Below are 21,697 nucleotides of genomic sequence, written 5' to 3' on the forward strand. Positions count from 1 at the left end.
CACGTCTCTTCCCGCTCTTTTCACTATCGTCGCGCTATCCTTTCATATCTCTATGATATTCCTCCTCCATGCTTTTTGCGTGGCCGTTACTCCGGAAGTGTCGTTAAGGGCTGAAGTGATGTTTTAAGGGAGGACGTTGCCAAGTGTGACGTGATGACGCGCAAGCTTATTTATACGATGGTTCTAGTCATGTGACGTGAGGCGAATGTGTACCCGGAAGTGCGCTTCCTGGTTGTTTTGGGGAAGAGAGGATGGCGGTCCCTTCTGCTCGTCCCGGGATGCCTCACCCCGCAACTGGACCGGGGGCAGGACCGGGCCCGGCGGAAGGGGCGGACGTGCTCTTCGTGGCATTAAGCGCCGGGTTCACGTCCCTGAGCCATCCGTTGCTCTATGTGAAGCTCCTGGTGCAGGTGCGGTTGGTCAGAGTCCCAGGTTGCCTGTCCCGCGGGATCAGGATTTAAGCTGTTGAGGCGTTTCTTGAGGCAGGTCCTTCTCCCGGGTTCTCAGAAATAATGAGACATTTTGTTCCCGACTAGTGGGGAATGAGCATCCGAGTCGTTTCGCGATTGGAAGGTAGAACTAGGACTGAGGGGAACCGGATTCAAATCATCCCTTGGGCGTGTAGCTTGCTGCCTGTCTGAGCCAGTCACACACTGAACGCTCATTTGTACGGTAAATTGGCGTTGGGTGTGGCTCTGCAGTGTCCCAGCATATTTCCAGGAATTTTGTTATTTCCGTTTCTCTTCTACGGTATTACTATTCCTCATTAGGCTGGCTCAAGGATTTGTTGTAGTGATCACAGTTCTTGTGGATAGATGTTCAAAAGTGTTAAAGTACACTGGCTCTATAAAGTGGGTTTTTTAAACGGCAGGCTGTGCAATTCTTTCACAATAAGGCCTGTTTGTGATCAAGTTTGGGGGTTGCCAGTCTGCTGCCCAGCCTGCCACTCAGGATGACTAGCAGAAATTCATACTTTTTGGTAGGTCTTCTAGCAACCAGTTTTTCCCCAGGAGGACTGCAGTTCTGGAACACATGGGAATGGAATGCTAGAGTGGTGCAGCTCTGTGGGCTGTTCCCCAGGATGGCTTCAAGTGAACCTGCAGTCATGTGTGGGCGGGTTCCTGGAGAAGGGGGAATATGGAGGAAAGTTTTGTGGGGCTTTGGACCGGTGGATGAAGAGTTTTATTTGTGTGAGGGAAACCAGCAGTTTTTCTGCTTTGTAGCTGAGGTAAATGGGAAATGTTAAGATTTTATTCAGTGTATAAACATAAATAATGATGAATAGTTTCTGGGGAATACTTGTGGAGAGCTTGCCTGATTGTTGTGGGCTTTCCGGGCTGTGTGGCTTTGGTCTGGTAGATCTTGTTCCTAACGTTTTGCCTGCATCTGTGGCTGGCATCTTCAGAGGTGTCTCCACAGATCTGCCTGCATCTTCCTCAGATACAGGCAAAATGTTAGGAACAAGATCTACCAGACCACAGCCACAAAGCCCAGAAAGTCCACAACAACCAGTTGAGTCTGGTCGTGAAAGCCTTTGACAATACATAGAGCTTGCCTGACTGATATTTCTTTTAAAGGTTGGTCATGAACCTCTGCCTCCAACCATTGGGAGAAACTTGATGGGGAAAAAAGTATTATACTTACCTGGCTTTTTTACATACGGTGAGCATGTCCAACTAATGCAAGTAAAGTTTTGTAAATTTCCCAGGAAAAACCATGTAGAGTTTGAACTGATTCATAGATCAGATGTTCGTGTGATTTAGATACAGCAATGTGATTTTCAGAACTGTTATCTTTCACAAAGAATGCCATTTATTTATTGACTATTGTTTTTGTAGAAACTAGTATGAAATGCATCCCTGTCATTATTGTGGTTGAAAGTTATTGTTGTTGTTTATCTTGAATTCTTTAATAATCACTGGATTGCTGTGATTCCATGCATGGATTTTTAAAGTGGTAAATGTCCACAACCAGTCCCATTTTAAAAAGTATGGAGGAGGTTGATTTAAGTTGTGGATTTAAGAGACCAGCAAGTTTGTGAGTTCAAGCTACATCTTGAGAGATTCTAATTGAGTGATAAATAAATTTGCCTATAATTTTAACTGCATGTAGTTTTTTGCAGTTTTATCTTGATTTGTAGGTTATGGGCAACTATCACTGACTTCATGTGATTTGTGGAACAGTAGTGTGAGATACAGTTCAGTTGATGTGTAAATGATGCTTGCCATTAATGTTCTGTGCCACTACACAGCATTTTTATTTTTATGACATCATTTTAGATGCATGATGGTCTTATTCTTTAGTTATAAGAAAGATACTGCCTTGAAAGACAGAACTATGTCCACAGTATCATGTTGAAAGTATTGCAACCTCTTAGCCTGTCATGTAATGTCCCAAGAGGAATATTTGGGGTCTCCTAAAAATCCCTTTTAAAAGGGATAGAAACATAATCATGTACTTATGTACATTGACAATTGATGGATGCGGGGTGGGGGGGGGGATGACATTTGTTGCCCGGAAGGATGATGCGTCTTGTTAATTGCTGCTCTTAGAGCTATGTAATTATATCTTATTGTTTATCTAATATTGCATTCTGATGTTCTTGCTAGCAAAGTCTGTTATATTTTGTTTTGCTTTTTGTTTGTTGTAGCTTTATACAATAAGCATCACTTGATCAGCTAAAGGACTGAATAATATAGCTATTTCACAGAGATCATGTTATCTCATTTGTTTCTTAGACACGATAGCATTTAGTCTCGTACTCCAAGAGTTGGACCCTTCCATTTAATTTCATTGGAACGCATATGTTCCTCTGTTGCAAAGAACTGTGTGCTGATATAAGAAACTTTTGCATCAATGCAAGAGTCTTATACATCAGTGCAAGGTTACTTGTGTTGGAAGAATATGCAAGTTCAAACGAAGTAGTGCCATCCAACTTCAAAGGCTGAAAAAGGTGGGAACTGTCCTGGTAGTATTGGTGCAGCTACTTCAGAGTGTTATAATATATTAATTACAGTAGGGATGATTTGAGTTTTTCCTTTCGCTGACTGACTGATGATTATAATAACTTAGGCTCTATACAATTCCTTTCAAAACATTTTGCAGATTATGGCCTGAACCCTTTGGGGTGGAAGGAGGCATCACAGCTAAGCACGAGTTAAAGGAATCATCATACTTTGACCTAACCCAATAAAATCCAGTGTAACTCAGGTAGGCTGACAATAGTAAATAGACTAGTTGAAAGTGCCAAGGGTTGTATCCATTTTATAAAGAGCTGTGAGCTCTTGGATAGGTTAATGCTTTGACGTACTCATTTCAGGAAGTTTTTGTTTGGTTTAAAGTTAGTGGGCCAGACTGATGATGGTGTGATTCCACTATCTTTTATTCCCCAGCCAAACACATTGTGAAAGTTGATGGGAAAAAAGGCTTGTTCCGTGGTCTCACTCCTCGAATCATCTCTAGCACTTTATCAACTGTAACTCGAGGGCGAATGAAGAAGGTAAGGAACAAATTTGCCTTCCAGAATCCTTAATGCTGCATGATAACCACATTTTTTCAAGGAACTCAGTACATTGAAAAACTCTTTTAAGAATACATCATTGAAAAATCCTCATTAAGGGTTGTTTTCTTTTTAATGATAAGAGCACCTACTAAATCTAGCTGGTGTCCGATATAATCTGATTTCATACAAATCCACTGGCACAGTTATTTGGGTTGAGTCCATCTCATTTGTGGAACAGCTGTCTTACTTGTGCTGACATAGGTTTTGGACTACAATGAGACATACCATTTGCCCTTGAAGTCTTGTACAAAGTTGGGTCATACCTGGACGCCAACTAGGTTTAGTGGGTGCTTAGAATTTTTAGTTTTTCAGTGTACTGAGTTCCTTGAGCTGATTGGTTGAAAGAGTGTAATTATTGTGCATCACTGTCAGTGTGCTTTTGTACAATTGGCTGTAAATAGATTACATGACACCAAAGAATTTTTGGGACTTGCTCTGAATATTTTGTAAAGGTTTTTCACCTTGTAAATATTTTTCAACTTAGACAGCTATTGCTGCTAGCCATGTTCAGTGCACTTTCCCTGTTTTAATTCATGGATTGTAGTAAGCAGCATCTCTCCTTCATCCAACAACAGAAAATCATTTTGTAAATCTGTTGGCAACTGGCCTCATTCTAGATGGAGCTTCTCTATACATGCTTTTCATTTTCTATTTTGTGAATAATTTTCTGACTCCTGATAATTTGTATTACCAATCAAATGCTGATGGCACTTCTGGACCATATTTTAAATTAAGTTACCATCAAACAGTTTTAAGTCGGTCTGAATGCTTTCAAATGCCTTTAAACTCAGTAAAATAATGAGGTGCTGATTCTCTCATAGTGAGCCTTTATATCCTGTGAAAGTCTTAGTTTGACACGTCTTGGCCTGTTCTGCTTTTGACAGAGGTGCTGTTGACTTCACTTTTCTAATCTTCAGTGACAGCTCCTCATTAAGGATGAGAGAAGTGCTGCTCTGTCTCCTGCCAAGATAAGTTGGCTGCCTTCCACGCCGTCTCCTCCTGCTGTGTACAAGAAAGCTCTGAAATCAAGGCAGCTCAGCATTGTCTCATCTAATGTATAGTTAGGACGTGTCAGCAGGTTGCCACCTCCCTCCCTTCTATGCATTGTGTAGAAGTGTGGGGGATGGGGAATCTCCTGCAAGCTCCTTCAGAGCTTGGTGTGCAAACTTTCTCATGCCTTGGTCTGCCACTTCAAGCACTTGGTAATCAACAGGAGACCTTTGCACATTCCTCTCTCTTTTTCTGGAAGGCAGAAGTTATTCAGCAAAGCGTGATGAGGAGGAAAGGGAGTTAAGAAGGGGATGCAAAATGTAACTGGTTGCCTGTGTTCAGATCCGTGCTTTACCATTGACCACACTGGATGGTTTTGAGCATGTCACTGTCTCACTACATTGGCTCATTCTTGAGATAGAATAGGGCAGTGGTGGCGAACCTTTGGCACTTCAGATGTTGTGGACTACAATTCCCATCAGCCCCTGCCAGCATGGCCTGATGGGAATTGTAGTCCATAACATCTGGAGTGCCAAAGGTTCGCTGCCACGGCAATAGGGTAATTGGATCATGCCCCATGTACATACAACCTTGAACTCTTGAAAGGAAAGTCAGGATGTGATAACCTGTCTCCCTTAGCCATCAGTAATTCGCATATGTACAGCAGTTTGCTTAAATAGGGCTCTTGACCACTACTTGCACATTGTTAGTAGGTTGTGCTCAGAGACTGGAAAAGCTGGCAGGAGGAGTATCTCCTAGGATTGTATTTTTTCAAACAAAAAGAAACGACATTTTGGGGAGCTCTGGAAAGAGCCTCCTATGAGTGAAATCCTTTTTTAAATGTGAAGTACAATAGTTATTTATGTAAGACTTCCTCCAGTATTAGATGATAATTTGTATAGACACTTGTAACATTGTCAAAAATATGATGTTTGAAAGCAACTCATTTTGTTTACTTAATAAGCTGTTACATATACCATAACACATTATTGAAGAGTTCACAGTTTCAATGTTACAGTTAGCACAGTATCCCGATATGCTGCTGATCAAATTGTGACTGTATGAGACAGTTTTTGCCTCAATAACATACTTTCATTTATTTACTACAAAAGCTGATTTCTGTTAATATTAACTGTTTCCCACCTCTCAGATGACAAAACTATTGCAAATCACAGAAAGACATGTGAAGGGAAACTAGGGTTTTTTTTGTTTTTGTGCTTTCTCATTTATACTCCAGGTCTTTCCTTTGGAGGATATGGAGCATGTTTCGAACAAGGATGATGTGAAAACTTCCCTCAGGAAAGTGGTGAAAGAGGTGGAACCCACAAAGACTTTTTTTCTTCTTTCTCTTGTACTTGATAAGCACAACTCAGTCTAATAACTTTACAGTTAGATAGGGTGTACAGTGTGGAGATTGATTTGTCATGGCTCTCCGATGTTGAGGTGTGACAACCTGTATGAGTGTTATGAAGTCACAAACATGAATACTTGTTCCAGTTAGATTTCTTTACTTCTAAGTGTACATCCTGCTAATATGTAGTGTTGAGACTGTTCAGCATAGAACATACATCTTTCATTCCCCTATTGACAAATAGCGTCAATCTGATTTGCTTAAAAGCTTCACTTACTTGGCATTCAGGAAATGAAATAAAATTGTTTAATTAAAAGTATATAAGAAGCTAGAAGTCTTTGGAAATTTAAAAGAAAATGAATGTTTGCCTTCTGACTTATTATACATCTGCAGCCTGGATATACAACAGAAGAAAGTTGTCCATATTCCCTTTGACTTTTAATTACTATTCAGCTTCACAGTCTCCCTTAGCTGAATAATCTGGGATACAGTTACTTTGGAACCAGACTATGGCGGATTCCACATGGGCCAAAAACAGTGGTGTGAAAACAGTGTGGAAATGGTGTAAAATGATTTTAAAAAGCATAAAAGGGTTTACACCGTTTTCACACTGCTGTTTTTGGCCCTTGCGGAATCCGCCTATGTGAGAGACAGGGAGTTACTTAACATAATGAAGTGGCAGTGGGAGCCACTGCATTACGTTTAGTCAAGTGAACAGTTTAATGATTTAAGATATCTGTACTTAAGGAGTTTCCATTTGTGACTGTGTTGTGTTTATATTTTATTAGACCTCCCATGAGATGCTAATGCAGTGTGTGTCCCGGGTTATTTCGCATCCGCTGCATGGTGAGCTGTGTAGGGTTGGCTCTTTTTCAGTCCCATTCTCTGCTTGAACATTCATCTTGTATGCTGGTCAAGAGCCATTGTTTTTCATTTGATCAATTGAAAAGGCAATCATGTCTTACTGAACAGCATGCTTGGAAGGGGAATCCATCGCAGGGCTGTGGCTCAGTTGCAGAGCACCTGTTTGGCATGCAGAAGGTCCCAGGTTTAATGTTTAGCATTTCCAGCTAAGAAGGTCAGATGATGATGTGTTTGTGTTAAGCTGTCCTGAGCCTGCCACAGGGAATCCAGAAATAAATATGAATGTGGAAGAGCTCTGCTTGAGACCCTGGAGAGCTGCTGCCAGTCTGAGTAGACAGGGCTGACCTTGATGGACCAAACGTCTAATTCAGTATAAGGCAGTTTCCTATATAAATGTGTGCATGACATGGGATAAACGGACACTAACTTGGAACACCTGGTCACTGGACCTGTAAAAACCATCTGTCTTTCCAGACTGAAGTGAAATCAGCATGATTTGGAACATGAAGTGGTATTAAGTAAACCAATTTATAGTTGGACAATTTCAGAAGGATCATTATAACTTGTAGCTTTCAAAGAGAGTGTGATAAAAATCAAAGCAAACCAGCAAAGAGTATAAAAAGAGAGTAACCTATCAGAAAGAATTCTGAAATAGACCGTGGCACCTTGATTCCAAATGATGAATGGAGAACTGTCTGATACGAGGTCTGGTTATGTGTTGTGGCCATGTTGGCTGAACTTTGTGCAATTACAAACTGCTTGTGTGTTCATTTCTCTTTCACAGTAATCTCTATGCGTTGTATGGTCCAGTTTGTAGGACGGGAAGTTAAATATAGGTGAGAATCTCTTGGTGCTCTTGAGTTGGATTTTTAAAGTAAAGGCTAAAAAAATTGTTAGAAATATCATTTTATAAGTATCAACTGCAGAGCTTTAGCAGTGACATTCGCCGTTTCCTCATAGTTGGCTGAATCCATACCCTTATATCTTCCCCTGCCCCTCAAACCAGAAGTGCCAGATATTACTGTGTAAATAATCCTCTCAAAACATGGGGAGACAAAAAAGCCATGACACCGTTGCAGAGTATACTACTCTGAAACACGCATTTTCGGGGATATCAAAGGGAAGACACAGGAAAGATAGCACTATGCATGGGAACCAAGTTTCCATGCGGCAGATGACCTGACTCTCTCAACATGGAATGTTGAAAGGTTTACCTTGGTGTCATTCCACATAGGTCCATTCCATACAAAGGTGAGATCTGATGGAAATGCAGCATGACTCCATGCCCATAAATGTACCATGTCAACACTGATGGGATTGTGCTGCATGAAGCAGGTTTATCTAAGCTACACGCTTGTATGATATGGGGCACTTGTACATTATGGGGTCAACTGAAAAACTTAACATCTCATGTTAGCACTATAAAAGAATGACTTCTGAGTAAATACCTGCTATATTTGTATTTTGCAATTGAGGCTGTGGTTAAATCTTGGAAAGATGGGCTTCTTTCTTTGAGACCCATCTTAGCAGAATCAGGCTAAAAATATTACTTTTAAGAATTTCACCAGCATGTGGTTTTCTGCTTCCATGCTTATGACACTTCTGAATACTTTGATTTTACTTAAAAGGGACCAGATATTTCAAGAATGGGAACACTTAAGTTGTTCCTTCCTCCCCTGATCCATGCAGTAAGATGATATCACTGTCCATGTTGCATTTGCAGATGGCTTGTGCCTAGGAAATGCATATTATTCCCCTTTCCCTTGTGGAAGGATGCTGGTAGCAGCTGCAGAAATCCTCAGACTCGAGGGTATGAGAACCTTTCTCTGAGCCTTTCCCTTTTTCCCCAGAGGTGTATTGAGCTCCATTGGGACAATTTTGAAAGAAGAAGGATTTTTGGGATTCTTTGTGTACGTGAGTCTATCTAAATTCTTATCAAATGTGTTTAATTTGAGCCTGTTCTGTTGCTATTCAAGGAGGCCTCACATCCCAAATAAGAATCCGTTAGCAGAAGAGGAGATAACCGTTTCCACTCTTCAAAGTTCAGGTCAGCAGTGTTCATTGGATAGAACGCAGGAGGGGTTTTGCCTATTGTGCCTGTTGTGACAAGTCAAAATTATATGAGCACAGTGCATATTTGATTGTTTTTCAACCCTAGACCTTCTCTATGCATAAACTCAGCGCCTGCAGAGGAAAGCAGTGCAAGCCTTCTCATTTAAGTAATAGGAATTACGACTGGCTCCATCTAAATAGTGATAAGGAGCTTAGCAAATCTTACTTTAGCTGTGCTTACTTTTCATTCAGCACTAAGGTGGCTAGAACTCATCTTTGCAGTCAGTGTTCAATGGTCTTTGCAGTGACCAAGTGCTGTTCTTTGTGATTCACAGAACTGCCTGATGGAGAGATCTGTACTGGATTAGAGAGAGAGTGAAATTCCAAGTTTTCTTTTTGGTACTGATGACAAATTTCCAGCCCAGTTTGATAAAATCATTGTACTATCAGTAGTGGTTTAACTTTAAATGCAAACGTACTGTTCTAGTCCCTTTTTAACAGGAAAAAAAGTCTTAAATATGGCAAGGGTTAAAGAGACCTGGTGAAAAATTATGATTTTTATTCATAAGAGCCCCTATAATTTACAAAGTCTCATAAAAAGGTGGTCTTTTGCCTACTGAAAGAATGAGGTGCCAAAGTATAAAAGTAGCAGACCTTCTGGGTAGTTGAAACACAGAGTTTCTGTGATAGGTGCAATATGCATTGTGTGATTGGTGCAATGCAATTGGAAGCAGGATATCATTTTAGCCCTTTCAGCAATAGGTATATCCCCTGCTGACAATGAATGCATGCTTAGTAGTAGTAGTAGCAGCAGCACATTAAGAGCACATTAAGGATGAGAATGTTAAAAAATCTTTTTTATCATTTGCTTGCAAGATTATTTGTATTTGTATGTACTTACCTAAAGGAAGGATTTAGTGTCCGCATGGACTCTTCAACCTGGAACATCTAATAAATGGTTGACTAGTCTCTGCTTTTTGTTGTATACCTGAGAGACATATTGAGTTAATTTTGCCATATCAGAAATCTTCCAGATCCTAATTCTTCCATTGACATAGGATCATAGTAATGCCACTTATTTGCTATCAAGATCTTAGCCACAACCAGATTTTCAATTAGCTCACAGTACAAGAACCCATAATAAGATATTTAGTGAACTAGATAATAAAATATATTTTAATCACTTAAAAATTTTCTTCCAAAATATTTTAATTTTGGAGTGCTGCAACCATATATTCTTTGCAACACTTTTCACTTCTATCTGTCCTAATACATAATTGGTTAAGGGATGTAGTGATTCACCAACTCACTCCTAACTAGTCAGCACACAGGACTCACTTTCAACAGTGGAAGTGAGTTTTGTGCGGCAATTGGTTGGCAGGGCAGTGGGTGGCTTGCTGCCCGCTCCCCTACCAGATCTGGCACCAGCCTCCCATCCCCCCTGCCCAAACTCTCCTATTCCCCAAAGACAACCCAGACCATCAGGGTAGTGGCACCTTATTCCTGTTGCCCTGCCAAGCCCGCCACCGTCCCCATCCCCCCGCCCGCCCTCCCACTGCTCCAAACAACAGGCCTCCCAAGTGCATCTCATTGCCCCCAGGAGCACCCCACCGAACACAAGCAGGCACCCTGAAGACTCACCGGGGCAGGACAGAGAGCAGCAGCCTCACAGGGAGGAGGGAGGCAAGTGAGGAACTCACCTGGGCGAGGTGGGGGCAGATGGCTCAGCCCAGAGAGCACTTCAGACCCTAAAGGAAGGGCCAGGGAATGAGTCAGGGGCCCTGATTGGCAAGGGCTGAGTTGGGGGATTGAGCAACCCCCCTTACAGGTTTCAGGGAGGGACAAGGAGACTGTTAATTCGTTAACCATAGATTAACCCTCCTTCCAGCTATAGCCCATTTTATTCCACCATAAAATGGGCTTTACTGCTAGTTTTGATATATTAATTGATAAGCTGTCAAATACCAGTAGCTCAATCAGTTTATAAACATGCTTTTTCCAGTTTATGTGTAACAGAATAGCATCCCAAGTAAAATAATTAGAATATTAAACACATTTTTCCATTTAGACTTTGTTGTTATCCAACACTTTTTTATATCCAGTAACATCTTATACATGTTTGACAATGCTCCTTCCCAGTATTACATGCCAGCAATTAAAATTATGTGATCTCTCATTTCAGTTTCCCTTTACTGCTAGTCATAATAACTCCTTAACAGGAAATATTGAAATTGTGAAGACAAATAGTTGTGAATTTTCTGAATTTCTGGACTGAATGGTGCAGCAGGTTGTGTGTGTTCGTGTCTATTTTACAGGTATATGGTTTGCCTGGATAGCTTGAAACACAGCTTGTAAACTTGCCTAATCTATTTCTGTCTCTGCTATGGAGATAATTTAATTTAACAATTATTACTATGACATTGTAGATTAACCTGAACGTTGTCTCATTGACACTACCTATGCCTTTTTCAACAAAAAGAACTAAGTAGAATTGTAACTTCATCTGCCCCTTGCTGGACCGTCTTTGTTTTAGAGTGCTCTACTTGGGTCCTAGTACCTACCTAGTAATGTTAGGTAGGCACTCGGACCCAAGTGGAGCATTCTAAAACAAGGTCAGTCCTGAACATGGCAGATGAAGTTCCTACTTAGTTCTTTTTGTTGAAAACAAAATGATTGGAATAACTGGTCCTTGTCTGACACTTTCATTGATGACCTTTTGATTTTAAACAATATAACAAGTAGACTGAATTGAACAGTATTATGTTTTCATTTGATAGCATCTTAGCCAAGAGAAGTTGTATAATTCCAGGTAACTGATGATGATGACATTGCTGGACAATGACTTCTTGGCCTTATCTGTTGCTTATGCCACCATACTAGTACAAGGACTGGATATAAAGGCTGCATTTAATCTTTTTAAACGTGGTCTATGTCATGGTAGAGTTCCTAGTGGAAATTTTACATATTTTTGAGCAAATCACATTTTTTTCCTGTCCAGTTTTGTCTGTTGAACAATGAAGTTCCATTGGGATTAAGGATCAAGCTTACATTGTTCTTAATATATGTGGACTCAATTTAAAAACCGTTTTCTTTATACTATGGTTAAATATAAACAAATGTATACCAAGGGATATCTTGGTGTGTGAGGCTATGGTTAGCACTGGTGCTATGGTAACATTTTTCTTGCTGTATGGGTGAATGCTACCATCTCCTTGCCAAGATAAGTTGCCACTCGGAAATGATTTGACTATATTCTTATTTACCATTTTGTATTGATCTGTTAATTTATTCCTCCAAAATCACCTGTTATCTCTCTGAAGTTCACTGCTCTGGCATCTGGTCTGGATTCCTTTCCTCCTTCTCTCCCCTCAAGGACCAACAGTATATAAGCAAATGGGAAACTCTGTATAATTCCTTTTTTCTATGTTGACCGCCTAGATTTTGATTAGTACTTCAGTTCAACATTTTTATTATTAGTATGTGTTCTGTATTCTAAATACAAAAATAAGATTATAACCTTATGAGCATGATTGCCGAATCCCCAGATCCTTTGAGCTTAATTCAAGAGTTCTTTTTTTAAATCCAGGCTTTGTTCTTGCCTTCCCAGAGGTTTAATTCCTCACATTCTAGGTGATGTTGTTTTCCTGTGGTGCTGTAACCTCCTGGCTCACTTCATTAACACCTATGCAGTGGATGACAATGTAAGTAACCTCTTTGCTCTTTTCGGGGCTGTTTTTTGGTTCATATCATCAGTGTGACTCTGACAATCTTAGCAGGCTGAATAATGGGTGAACGGAATCAAAATAAAACTTTGGGCTGCAAATTAAATGAGCCATAATCTGTTTTCTTTCTGCCATTTAAAATGAGAATAGGTTGATGATAAATAGTAATCAGAATACTAATTTTTGCTTTGATTGTATCTAAGCTTCAAAAGGTTGACCCCTCACCAGTAAAAAACCTCCGATGGATGGTTCATCCAGCTGCTTCTGCCCCGTACGCATGGTTTCTTTTGGATGGCATTGCTTTGCTCAGATTAATTTTCTGTTGTAAATTATAGCATACGAAGTCCAAAGAAAGCACTCAAATTTATTTCCCAAAGCTTCTTTGTAATATGGCTTATGAAATCGATTCTCTTGTGTGAATGGCATCAAATATTAAGCTAGGTGGAGTGTGACCAAAAGCTCTTTCTGTGAAACAGCAGGTTGGCCTGCACAGAATAATGCAATAACTCCGTGGTCTTGGCCTTCCTGTCAGAGAAATTGTAATTACAAAAGTCCCAGCTCAGTGGGTACCTTTTGAGATACCAAAACTGCATTACTGCCTGCGCAAGTCAGATACAGGTCAGTTTATACCTGTGGTATAAGTTCTGCTACTTAATGTTTTTTGATAGTATGGATTACTTGATCCTCCTGTGTTTACTTAATGGCCAATTATGCACAAGGTGTTTGCTGCATGGTGGAGACAAATGTTCGCCACAGCAAGATTTCTTGTACGGACATATTTTCTCTAGCCCTGCTTTCACTTTCCACCCTCTCCACAATAAGCAAATCCACTTATAGCATGATTTTAATTTTGCTTTGCTGCCAGAGCAGGACAGATTTGCCAGTGGACACAGCTTTGCTCCAGACCTCTTCCTTCTGCCCACATCCAACTTGCCTAGTCTTACCCCCACACACACTCCCTCACACTGCTTTGCATGCTGCCCCCTCACTTTCTTCCCTGTTACCAACTTCTTCCCACAGCTTGTCCTGCCATATCATTTCTATTGCCTGTGCCTTCCCCACTCCTGCATATCTTGAGATCGGTAGAGTTTTTTAAAATAACCATAACTGTAGATCAATAAATTGATACTCACATTAAAAAATGTAAAAATTATTGAGACTAGTCAATCCACAAATTCCAGCCTTGTAGTTTTATACACATGTGATCAGTAATTCCAGACCACATCGTAAAAGCCCATGGTCTTGATGCTTGGGTTTGCAGCACAACAGGAAACAATCATGAACCTGAGGAGCTTAGCAACTGGCTGGTCACGTACTTTTGTGGTTTGCAGGCCACCATTACCCCCCCTCCCCCCCGCACTTCTCACCATAAAAGACTTATCAGTGTTCTGGCAAAGTGTACAGAGGATGTATTCTTTTTGCTCAGAAAACCCACCACAACCAGTATTCTTTAATTCACCTTTTCGATATATTGATCTTTCGATATTGATATTTCAGTCTATTGGTAAGATTGATATTTCAATCTATTGATAAGATTGAAGATAAAAATTGAAGATTATATTAAAAGTTAAAGCACACATGCGTGATAGAGAACCCGCAAAACATCACCCCCTCCCGAACGCAAGCAGAAAGGCAACTGATCGGTAATGCCTGCCCTGCTGCAAAAAGGATGTTGGGTAATGATGCCAAACATGGTCCAAAACAAAGACTCCCTAGTCAATTCTCTTGGAAGTCGCAGGAATCTTGCTGTTCATAATCAGGCAATGGATTCAGTGGTCCAGGCATCAGACACTCTGGTTTCTTTCTTTCAGTTCAACCAAGCCTCTGTGATCCGGAGTTACACCAAGTTTGTGATGGGGGTATGTAAACAAATTTTCCTGTTATTCAGTTACCGTGTGTTTGGTAGCTTGCTTGTATGTTGTCCTTGGGATGATCTGTGCATACGTATATAGTCCAACATAAAAACTGAGCAGCAGCAAATAATGGGGAGGCACTTCTGAAATGGGATGTGTAAATTGTTAGCTTTTGATCCTGTCGCTTAAAGCAGTACTTTCCCGTCTCCCTTACTCAGAACCTGTTGCATAGTTGCCCGTGTTTTTTAGTATGTGTGCCTCAACTCCAAAATATGAGGACAGCATCTTATAGTATGTTGCTGTAGGTGCCACTCTCTTAATGTTGCTGCTAGTCTACAGCCTTCTCCCAAGCTGCATAGCACAGCCTCAGGGAATTGGAGTTGGTGCACACTAATCACTAGCTCTGCCACGTGTAATAAAAAGTCTTGCCCTTTAAAATCTGGCCATCTTGACACATTTTGTGTTAGATGACTTAAAAGATCTGCATTTGAAAGTTGTTCTTATTATCTGAATGCTTACAATGCTGCTGATTATTGTGGCCTCTGAGTATTTACGCTTTGAGAACAACCAGATCCAAACAAACCCATAATCAACAATGTGCCACATTTAGCCGGAAAACCAGCCATTAGTCTTCATACCCTTTTAGTATGTGGGCCTCTTTCCTGGGATTTTAAATTGTGAATAGAAATTGGTCACTCTGAATAGCGAGAGCCAGTGTGGTGTTAGAGTGTCAGGCTATATGATCTGAGAAACTCAGGTTCAGATCCCCACTTTGCCATGTGTGAACTTTGCTGTGTGAACCTGGGGCAGGCATCTGCTCTTAGACTCAACTGACTTAACAGGGTGTTACAATAAAATGGTGGTGAGGAGAACTGTGTACAAATGAAGTAAATAAAATAAATGTATTTACAACATTTATAGCTTATGCACTCAGCCAAATTGGTTTTTAAAGTGGTGTTTCACCTTCCTCAGTCAACATAATAAAATTTGTAGTAAACAAACATTGAAAATGCCCATCAATACAATACGAACCCAGTAGCAACAGAATAAAATAATTAAAAGGCTAGTACTGTAGACCAGCTCATCAATCAGAGGTGTTGCTACTGTGGCTTTCCATCCTTCCAGTATGAATGTTAGGGTTGAATGTTAGTATGAATGTTATATTGCTTTCTTCCAGTTAACCTGCTTCTGGCAGAAACATCATTCTTGAAGGGCACAATGCATGTTGAACCTTTCTAGTTTTATTTCAGTGACATGGATTCTTCCTGCTAATTTTGTATTCAGCTTTGTAGAAGAAAAGCCTGAGACTTTCTTTGTTATAGATTGCTGTGAGCATGCTGACATACCCTTTTCTTCTTGTGGGAGATCTCATGGCAGTGAACAACTGCGGGTACGCGAGTCTACTTTTCTCTCACCCCCAAATACTATCCAGACTCTTAAATGAAAATATAGAAAGTTGTTGCCTGTTTGGCCGAGTCCACCTAAAGCTTCCCATGCCAGAGGTTGTAACATTTTCACACATAAAATTGGGAAGAGAACAATATATGGAGAACAATTGGGGAGAAAAGCAGGATGTAACTGAAGTAAATACATACAAATTGTTCCCTTTAATGAAAAAAGAAAATAAAGCTTCAAGCTGGAGGTTTGACAAGAATATGCATTATAAGTCACAGCCCTGAAGAATTCAGGAGAGTGACAGGCTGTGTGTGTGTGTATAAATAGCCCACAGATATTTTTATTAACACAGCTTGCATTTTAAGCCTCATAAATATGAAGCAGGCCGTCTGTGTCTTTCTGAATATAACAACCTTGGGCTTTTTATAAAAGCAGCTGGCGGTTGAGTTTTTTGTCCAGCAGTTGTATAATATCTGTAGCTTGTAAAACAGTCAGATGATGTGTGTATATTGCAGTTTTAATGACACTTCGGTAGTGCAGGAACTTAATGTGCATTGTGTTTTAGTTGTAATTGAATAAATCAGTATCTAGATGTTGATAATTACCCTACTTATGCTCAATATTTTATTCACACTGCTTATTCATCGCTCACTTGGTAAGGTAATTCCTGTATATTCTTCTCCCTGACGTGTAGGTTACGTGCTGGCCTCCCTCCATATTCTCCTGTGTTTTCCTCTTGGATTCACTGCTGGAGACATCTCTGTGCTCAGGTGAGCAACAGCAGTTTTTACCCTAGAAGAGAGTAGACAGACCATCGCTTCTCCTGAAATAGAGGAGGGAATAAGTATGTTGGCTTTCTTTTTCAGAGTAGGGTTAGAGAAATCCAAGTATGGGAAAACCTGACTTAGTTTAGTCCAGGCGTCGGGAACCTTTTCCCCTCAAAGAGCCATTTGGCTCACCCCCCCCCCCACTCGCTGGCACGCCCCCCCTCCGCTCCCCCGCCCACTTGCTCGGCTCGCGCTTCCGTCACCGCTCACACACACACAATAATATTACCACCCGCCTGCAGTAGGCGCAGGCGATAGGTTCGGGCTGCTCGGCCTTGCCGGCTGCCAGGCGAGTAGATGCGCTCAGCCTCTGCCATCACTTACAGGGCGGGTGAAGAGGTGCCCGGCGGCTCGGCCGGGCCGGCCGCCGTGGGAACGATGCGCCCGCCCTGCTCCTCGCTGGGCGGGAGAAGAGGTGCCCGGCAGCTCGGCCGGGCCGGCCGCCGGGGGAACGATGCGCCCGCCCTGCTCCTCGCAGGGCGGGTGAAGAGGGGCCCCGCGGCTCGGCTGATGGAGCCGCAGAACAGCGGCGGAAGAGCCGCATGCGGCTCGCGAGCCGCGGGTTCCCGACCCCTGGTTTAGTCTCATCTGCATTTGCAAGTGATCATCTCCTCTCCTTCATTTCAGTTACTGGGTCCATTTTTCCTGATTCAGCTACTATTGCTCAGCCTGAAACTACTCTTCTTCCCCACCCAAATCCATAGTATTCCTCATTATCTCCAAAAGAGTTTTGCCCCACACCATGGTAAAGATCTGCTTCTGCCCTCTCCCAAGGCTGGTCTAATACCCAGCATGTGGGACACCAACTTTACAAATATGAGAATGGTGGCAGAGGCACTTGCATGCTAAAGGAAGCAAGCAGGGTCTTCCAGGATTTGTGATGTTTTCCTGTAATTGAAGAATTCTGGTGAATGAAAGGTGATGTTCAGCTATCATATTGCAAGATAGCCCAGCCAAATTCATTACTTCTGCTACACGAGGGAGGATATTCTGTGGTTCCTTTTCCTGATTTTATAGGTATTTGTGAGGGGACAGGTGTTTCTTTTGCTGCATTTATCAGAGTGATGATGTAAAATTGCAGTACTTTTTATTGTTGAGGAGTGCCAGCCTTTCAGCTTCACAGGTCTGCCGTTCAAGCAATTCAAGGGCTCGACATTCATCTTTTCAACAGTACAGATTAACACAACCATTGCTGTATGAATTACAAGAAACTTAACTGTATGCATTTCTTTAGTTTCTCCAACCTACCCTTCTTTGCTTTGGGTTATGTTCCTTTTCGAGTTGAATAATGTAACCTGTAGATTGCAAGGTAAAGTCAGATCAGTTTGATAAATTGAATGTTATTTTGACTAGCATAGTGAAATCAACTCAGCATCTATATCATTCTTTATAGAATTCAACATAAATTTGGAAAGTGTTGCATTTGACTTTACTGAATAAAATTTTTAATTAAAACAAATAAATCCGTGCAAAGTAAAGTGGCTGTGCAGTCACTGATTTTTCATAATGTAGGTTTTATGGAAAGGGTTATTGCTGGAAATTATCTACAATACAATCTCTGTGATTCCTAAGTCACTGTAATTGTCCAACTTCTTGCCAGTTTAATGTCTGCTAAAAATAACATTTTTCAGTGTGCCAAGAACTATGAGTCTTAAATGCCTCTCTTGAGATGATGGTTAAATAGTAAATGCTTGCCTTAAGAGACTTTCATTTCAGATGTGATGAGCTGTATTGAAAAGTGGCCCAGGTAAAGGCAGTGGAGTTGAAACTGGCTGAAGAGAGGAGTAGAGTATTTTCCACTCTTAATACCCATTTGGGTTTCACATGAAGGCCTCAGTGACATAAATGGACTTGCTTGCCTCTTAGCATCTTTATCTCTGGTAGATAATAATGCAATCATGTGTCTGCTTTGATGCATTAATACACTGAAAGTTGCAAATTTTTACCTTCACTTAGTCACACAGGGCCTTGAGCTTTCACACCTGATCCCAGTTGCTTATGCTTCAGAGTGTAGCATCCCTTTGTGACTTGGGCCACAAGGTTCCTGCAAGTACTCGTTTTAGCAGCAGTTGGGCGACTGCTCTTGCAGGTAAATATCTTTAACCAATTTCCCTAAATCTTTTCCTCTTCTCTTCCTAGGGGCAGCTGTTCAGAGGCTCCAGCTTGCTGTTCCGTAGAGCACCCCTTTCAGCCACTATCCTTTTTGATTAAACTCATCACGAATGGGGAAAGCAAACTGCCTGTTGTAGAAGAAACACTATAAGCTTGTTTTGCCTTTTTTTAATTTTTGAAGTTAAAGATGAAGAGCAAGACCATCTTCTCCCCAGCAGGTTGGGTTGTCTTTTGGACTGCACTGGGGTTACCAGATGACACTAAGATTTTGCCAGTCAGAGGAAAGAGACAGCTGTTCAGTGCTGGATCCAGAGGTGGGATCCAACCAGTTCTCACCACTTCTCTAGAAGTGGTTACTATTTTTTTCTGAGTATCGAGAAGGGGTTACTAAAGCAACCTCCCTGCCCAATAGGGACTGGAGGTACATGTGTGTGGTGGCGCCACTGTTTGAATCCCACCACCATCGGAACCTGTTATTAAAATTTTTGGATCCCACCACTGGTTGGATCGTTACCTTTCTCCTGGATGGTGGAGGTTCAAGTTGGGATGGCTGCAGGCAAGGCTGTGTACTTGTGCTGCTGGCAGCCAGGTCTCAGGAGCGGAAAGCACTTGTCTCAGGGAGACAAGCGGTGGTGTTGTCCGCACGGTTTTGCTGTATATCATAGTTCATGTATGTTGCTACTGTCAGAGGAAATTTGACTTGTATGTGAACTGTATTGATGCAGTATTTCTAATCCATAAGGGAGTATCTGGAATATGTTGGCTCAGCTTTTTAATGCATATATTAGTTGTGCTGTTCAACAGTTAAATTAACTAAAGATTCAGCAGTGGATGATTAGAGACAGATTCTGAAGTTCAGTAGCTCCTTGAACAGTTATAATACTGTGGGAAGTATCTTAGCAAAGTTTTCCACAATCCGACAGGTTAAAGTGCTGCTGTGTATAGATGTGTAATGATTTTCCCTGCACTCATCATGGTGCTCATTTGTTGTGTTCTGTGCATTTGTGACTGTGTTACACGATGACTCCAAATGCTTTTTTTTCCTTCAACAAAGCTTGGAAATGCTTTCTGGGTCCTTAGCAAGTGTGATAATTTGGTAATGTTGTATACAGTGAAGTATGAGATATCTGACTTGGCTTTTCTTCTGCATTCTTGGATGGTCCAGGAAGAATTTGTCCTCAGCACTTTACATCTGGAAAACTGCAGGAATGGGATCAAATTGTCCAAATTTGGTGTCCCTAGTCTTTTGCTTTCATAATTTGAGTAGATACTTTCTTTGAAGCCTGGGAGATTGCATCTGTGTTGCATATATGTACATCTATTGTGCAGAATGTGAAAGAACTTTTGTGAAATCTGGAATCATAGTTTCCTCCTAAACCCTCTGACTAACCATCACTTTGATAGTTTTATGTGAAAAGTAGATTCATGGTCTGTTTTTGTAACCAATTTAATTACAAGATGACTTAATTGAAATAAAAGTATGAAAATACTGCTCTTGACCTTTTGAACGTCATGTATGAACCAAAGTCTGCTGGTTACGACCCCCCCCCCCCTCGCCACCATACATACATGCATCTAGTGCTGTACCTGAGTGGGAAAGAAGTTGTTCTTTGACTAATGCTTTGGAGAGACACAATTAGCAAGAAGGGAGAAAGTTCTAGGAACTAAACTTTGAAAATGATACTGTGGATATAGCCCAACTTTTCATTCAGATGAAAGTATTCTCAACCTCTTATTGCTTGCATTTAATGGGTTCTACAGATTACTTTACTACTACTGCAATCTGGGCAGGATTTTGATATGTTAACAAAAAAGGCATACATACTGTTTGAATAATTGTGTCTGAATTGCTAGCTAATTTGACCCATTAGATTATTCTTTTAGTCCCTGTGTTGATGCACAGTTACAGTAGCATAGGTTATAAATAGCAGCTTTACACTTAAGTATACAAACTGCATGGTAACCTTGAGGCAGGAGAGAGAATGCCAAACAGAGCTGGTGTAATTCAATGGGCTAGTACTTCAATCTTGCACATTTATTTTAAAGTAAATCCCATTGAGTTATGTAGAACATTCCCAAGGAAGAATGCATAGGATTTCAGTCTAAATGTGTGAGCTTGTAAATCTGCAGCAGGGCTTGATCATGGTATTTGCCGCCCCAAGTGGGTCCCAGGCGGCATGGATCAGGAGGCAATAAGATTAGTCTACATCAGAGAAAGTGTGCACCAGGAATGAGCGGTGGAAGTACAGGTCAGGGAGTCAGTAAGCAATGGTGCCTCAAAATCTACTGGAAGACAGGACTCAGAAGGACAGTGAACCCCCCTCCCCCGCACTATAATACATCTTGGATTGGGACTAAGACAGGCTCAGCTTGGCACATTTGTATTGCAAACTGGTCCTGATCCACAGTTGTCTGTATCATGAGCTAATCAGTTGGCTTCAGGCAGGTCATTGGCTTGCATCCAACAAGAACCTTTAGCAGAATTTTATTTTCATTATTTATCATCTGTCTTTCTCACTAAGGCTAAAGGTGGATTACACACTATATGCCAAAGCAAGTAGGATGGGGCATCCGATAAGCTCTGCAGTAGGATTAGGATGCAGAAATTAAAACTAAGTAATTAAAGAACAAAGCAAAAGTATAAACATGGCATGCTAAATAATGGAGAAAATACAGAATAGACTAATACATACTGCAAAAGATAGTAAATAACAACATAATTGAACAGACTTTTCCTTTATTACAACATTCTTCCTGAATCAATTTCATAAAGCCTTGTTGCCTTCATAAAAATGCCCTCCTGGATCATCGGTTCTGAAGTTTGTAAAATGCCAAGAGACTGAGAGCCTTCCTGATCTCAGCAAGCCTATGATTCAGCAAGGGGAGGGTCCCAACAGAGAATGCCGTTATACAGGCAGTTATTGATCTTGCTCATTTGCAGGGTGGCACCTTCAGAAGGACCTGTTCAG

The 21,697-nt window shown here is 41.1% G+C and overlaps 1 protein-coding gene across 2 annotated transcripts; it reads left to right on the forward strand.

Annotated features, from left to right (window-relative positions):
* The first annotated feature begins 104 nt into the window (after window positions 1–104).
* On the forward strand, window positions 105–20,217 carry MTCH1 (mitochondrial carrier 1). 2 transcript variants are annotated; one of them, XM_048496254.1, is made up of 12 exons: window positions 112–410; window positions 1,578–1,662; window positions 3,393–3,499; window positions 5,790–5,867; window positions 6,692–6,749; window positions 7,552–7,603; window positions 8,618–8,677; window positions 12,427–12,520; window positions 14,353–14,400; window positions 15,717–15,784; window positions 16,484–16,559; window positions 18,756–20,217. In XM_048496254.1, the coding sequence occupies exons 1-12, from the start codon at window positions 252–254 to the stop codon at window positions 18,825–18,827; spliced, it is 957 nt and encodes a 318-aa protein (XP_048352211.1). In that variant the 5' UTR covers window positions 112–251; the 3' UTR covers window positions 18,828–20,217. The 2 variants fall into 2 exon arrangements, with proteins under 2 accessions (XP_048352213.1, XP_048352211.1); XM_048496256.1 differs by lacking the exons at window positions 16,484–16,559; window positions 18,756–20,217 and having other exon boundaries at window positions 105–410; window positions 15,634–15,719.
* Window positions 20,218–21,697: the final 1,480 nt, after the last annotated feature.

Source organism: Sphaerodactylus townsendi, linkage group LG05 (assembly GCF_021028975.2).
Source record: "Sphaerodactylus townsendi isolate TG3544 linkage group LG05, MPM_Stown_v2.3, whole genome shotgun sequence".
NCBI lineage: Eukaryota > Metazoa > Chordata > Lepidosauria > Squamata > Sphaerodactylidae > Sphaerodactylus > Sphaerodactylus townsendi.

Coding starts and splice junctions, on each gene's coding strand:
- MTCH1 (XM_048496254.1), top strand. CDS start 252: ATGGCGGTCCCTTCTGCTCGTCCCGGGATGCCTCACCCCGCAACTGGA. Junction 5,868..6,691: donor TCAGGAAAGTGGTGAAAGAG/GTGGAACCCACA, acceptor ATATTTTATTAG/ACCTCCCATGAGATGCTAAT. Junction 12,521..14,352: donor CCTATGCAGTGGATGACAAT/GTAAGTAACCTC, acceptor TCTTTCTTTCAG/TTCAACCAAGCCTCTGTGAT.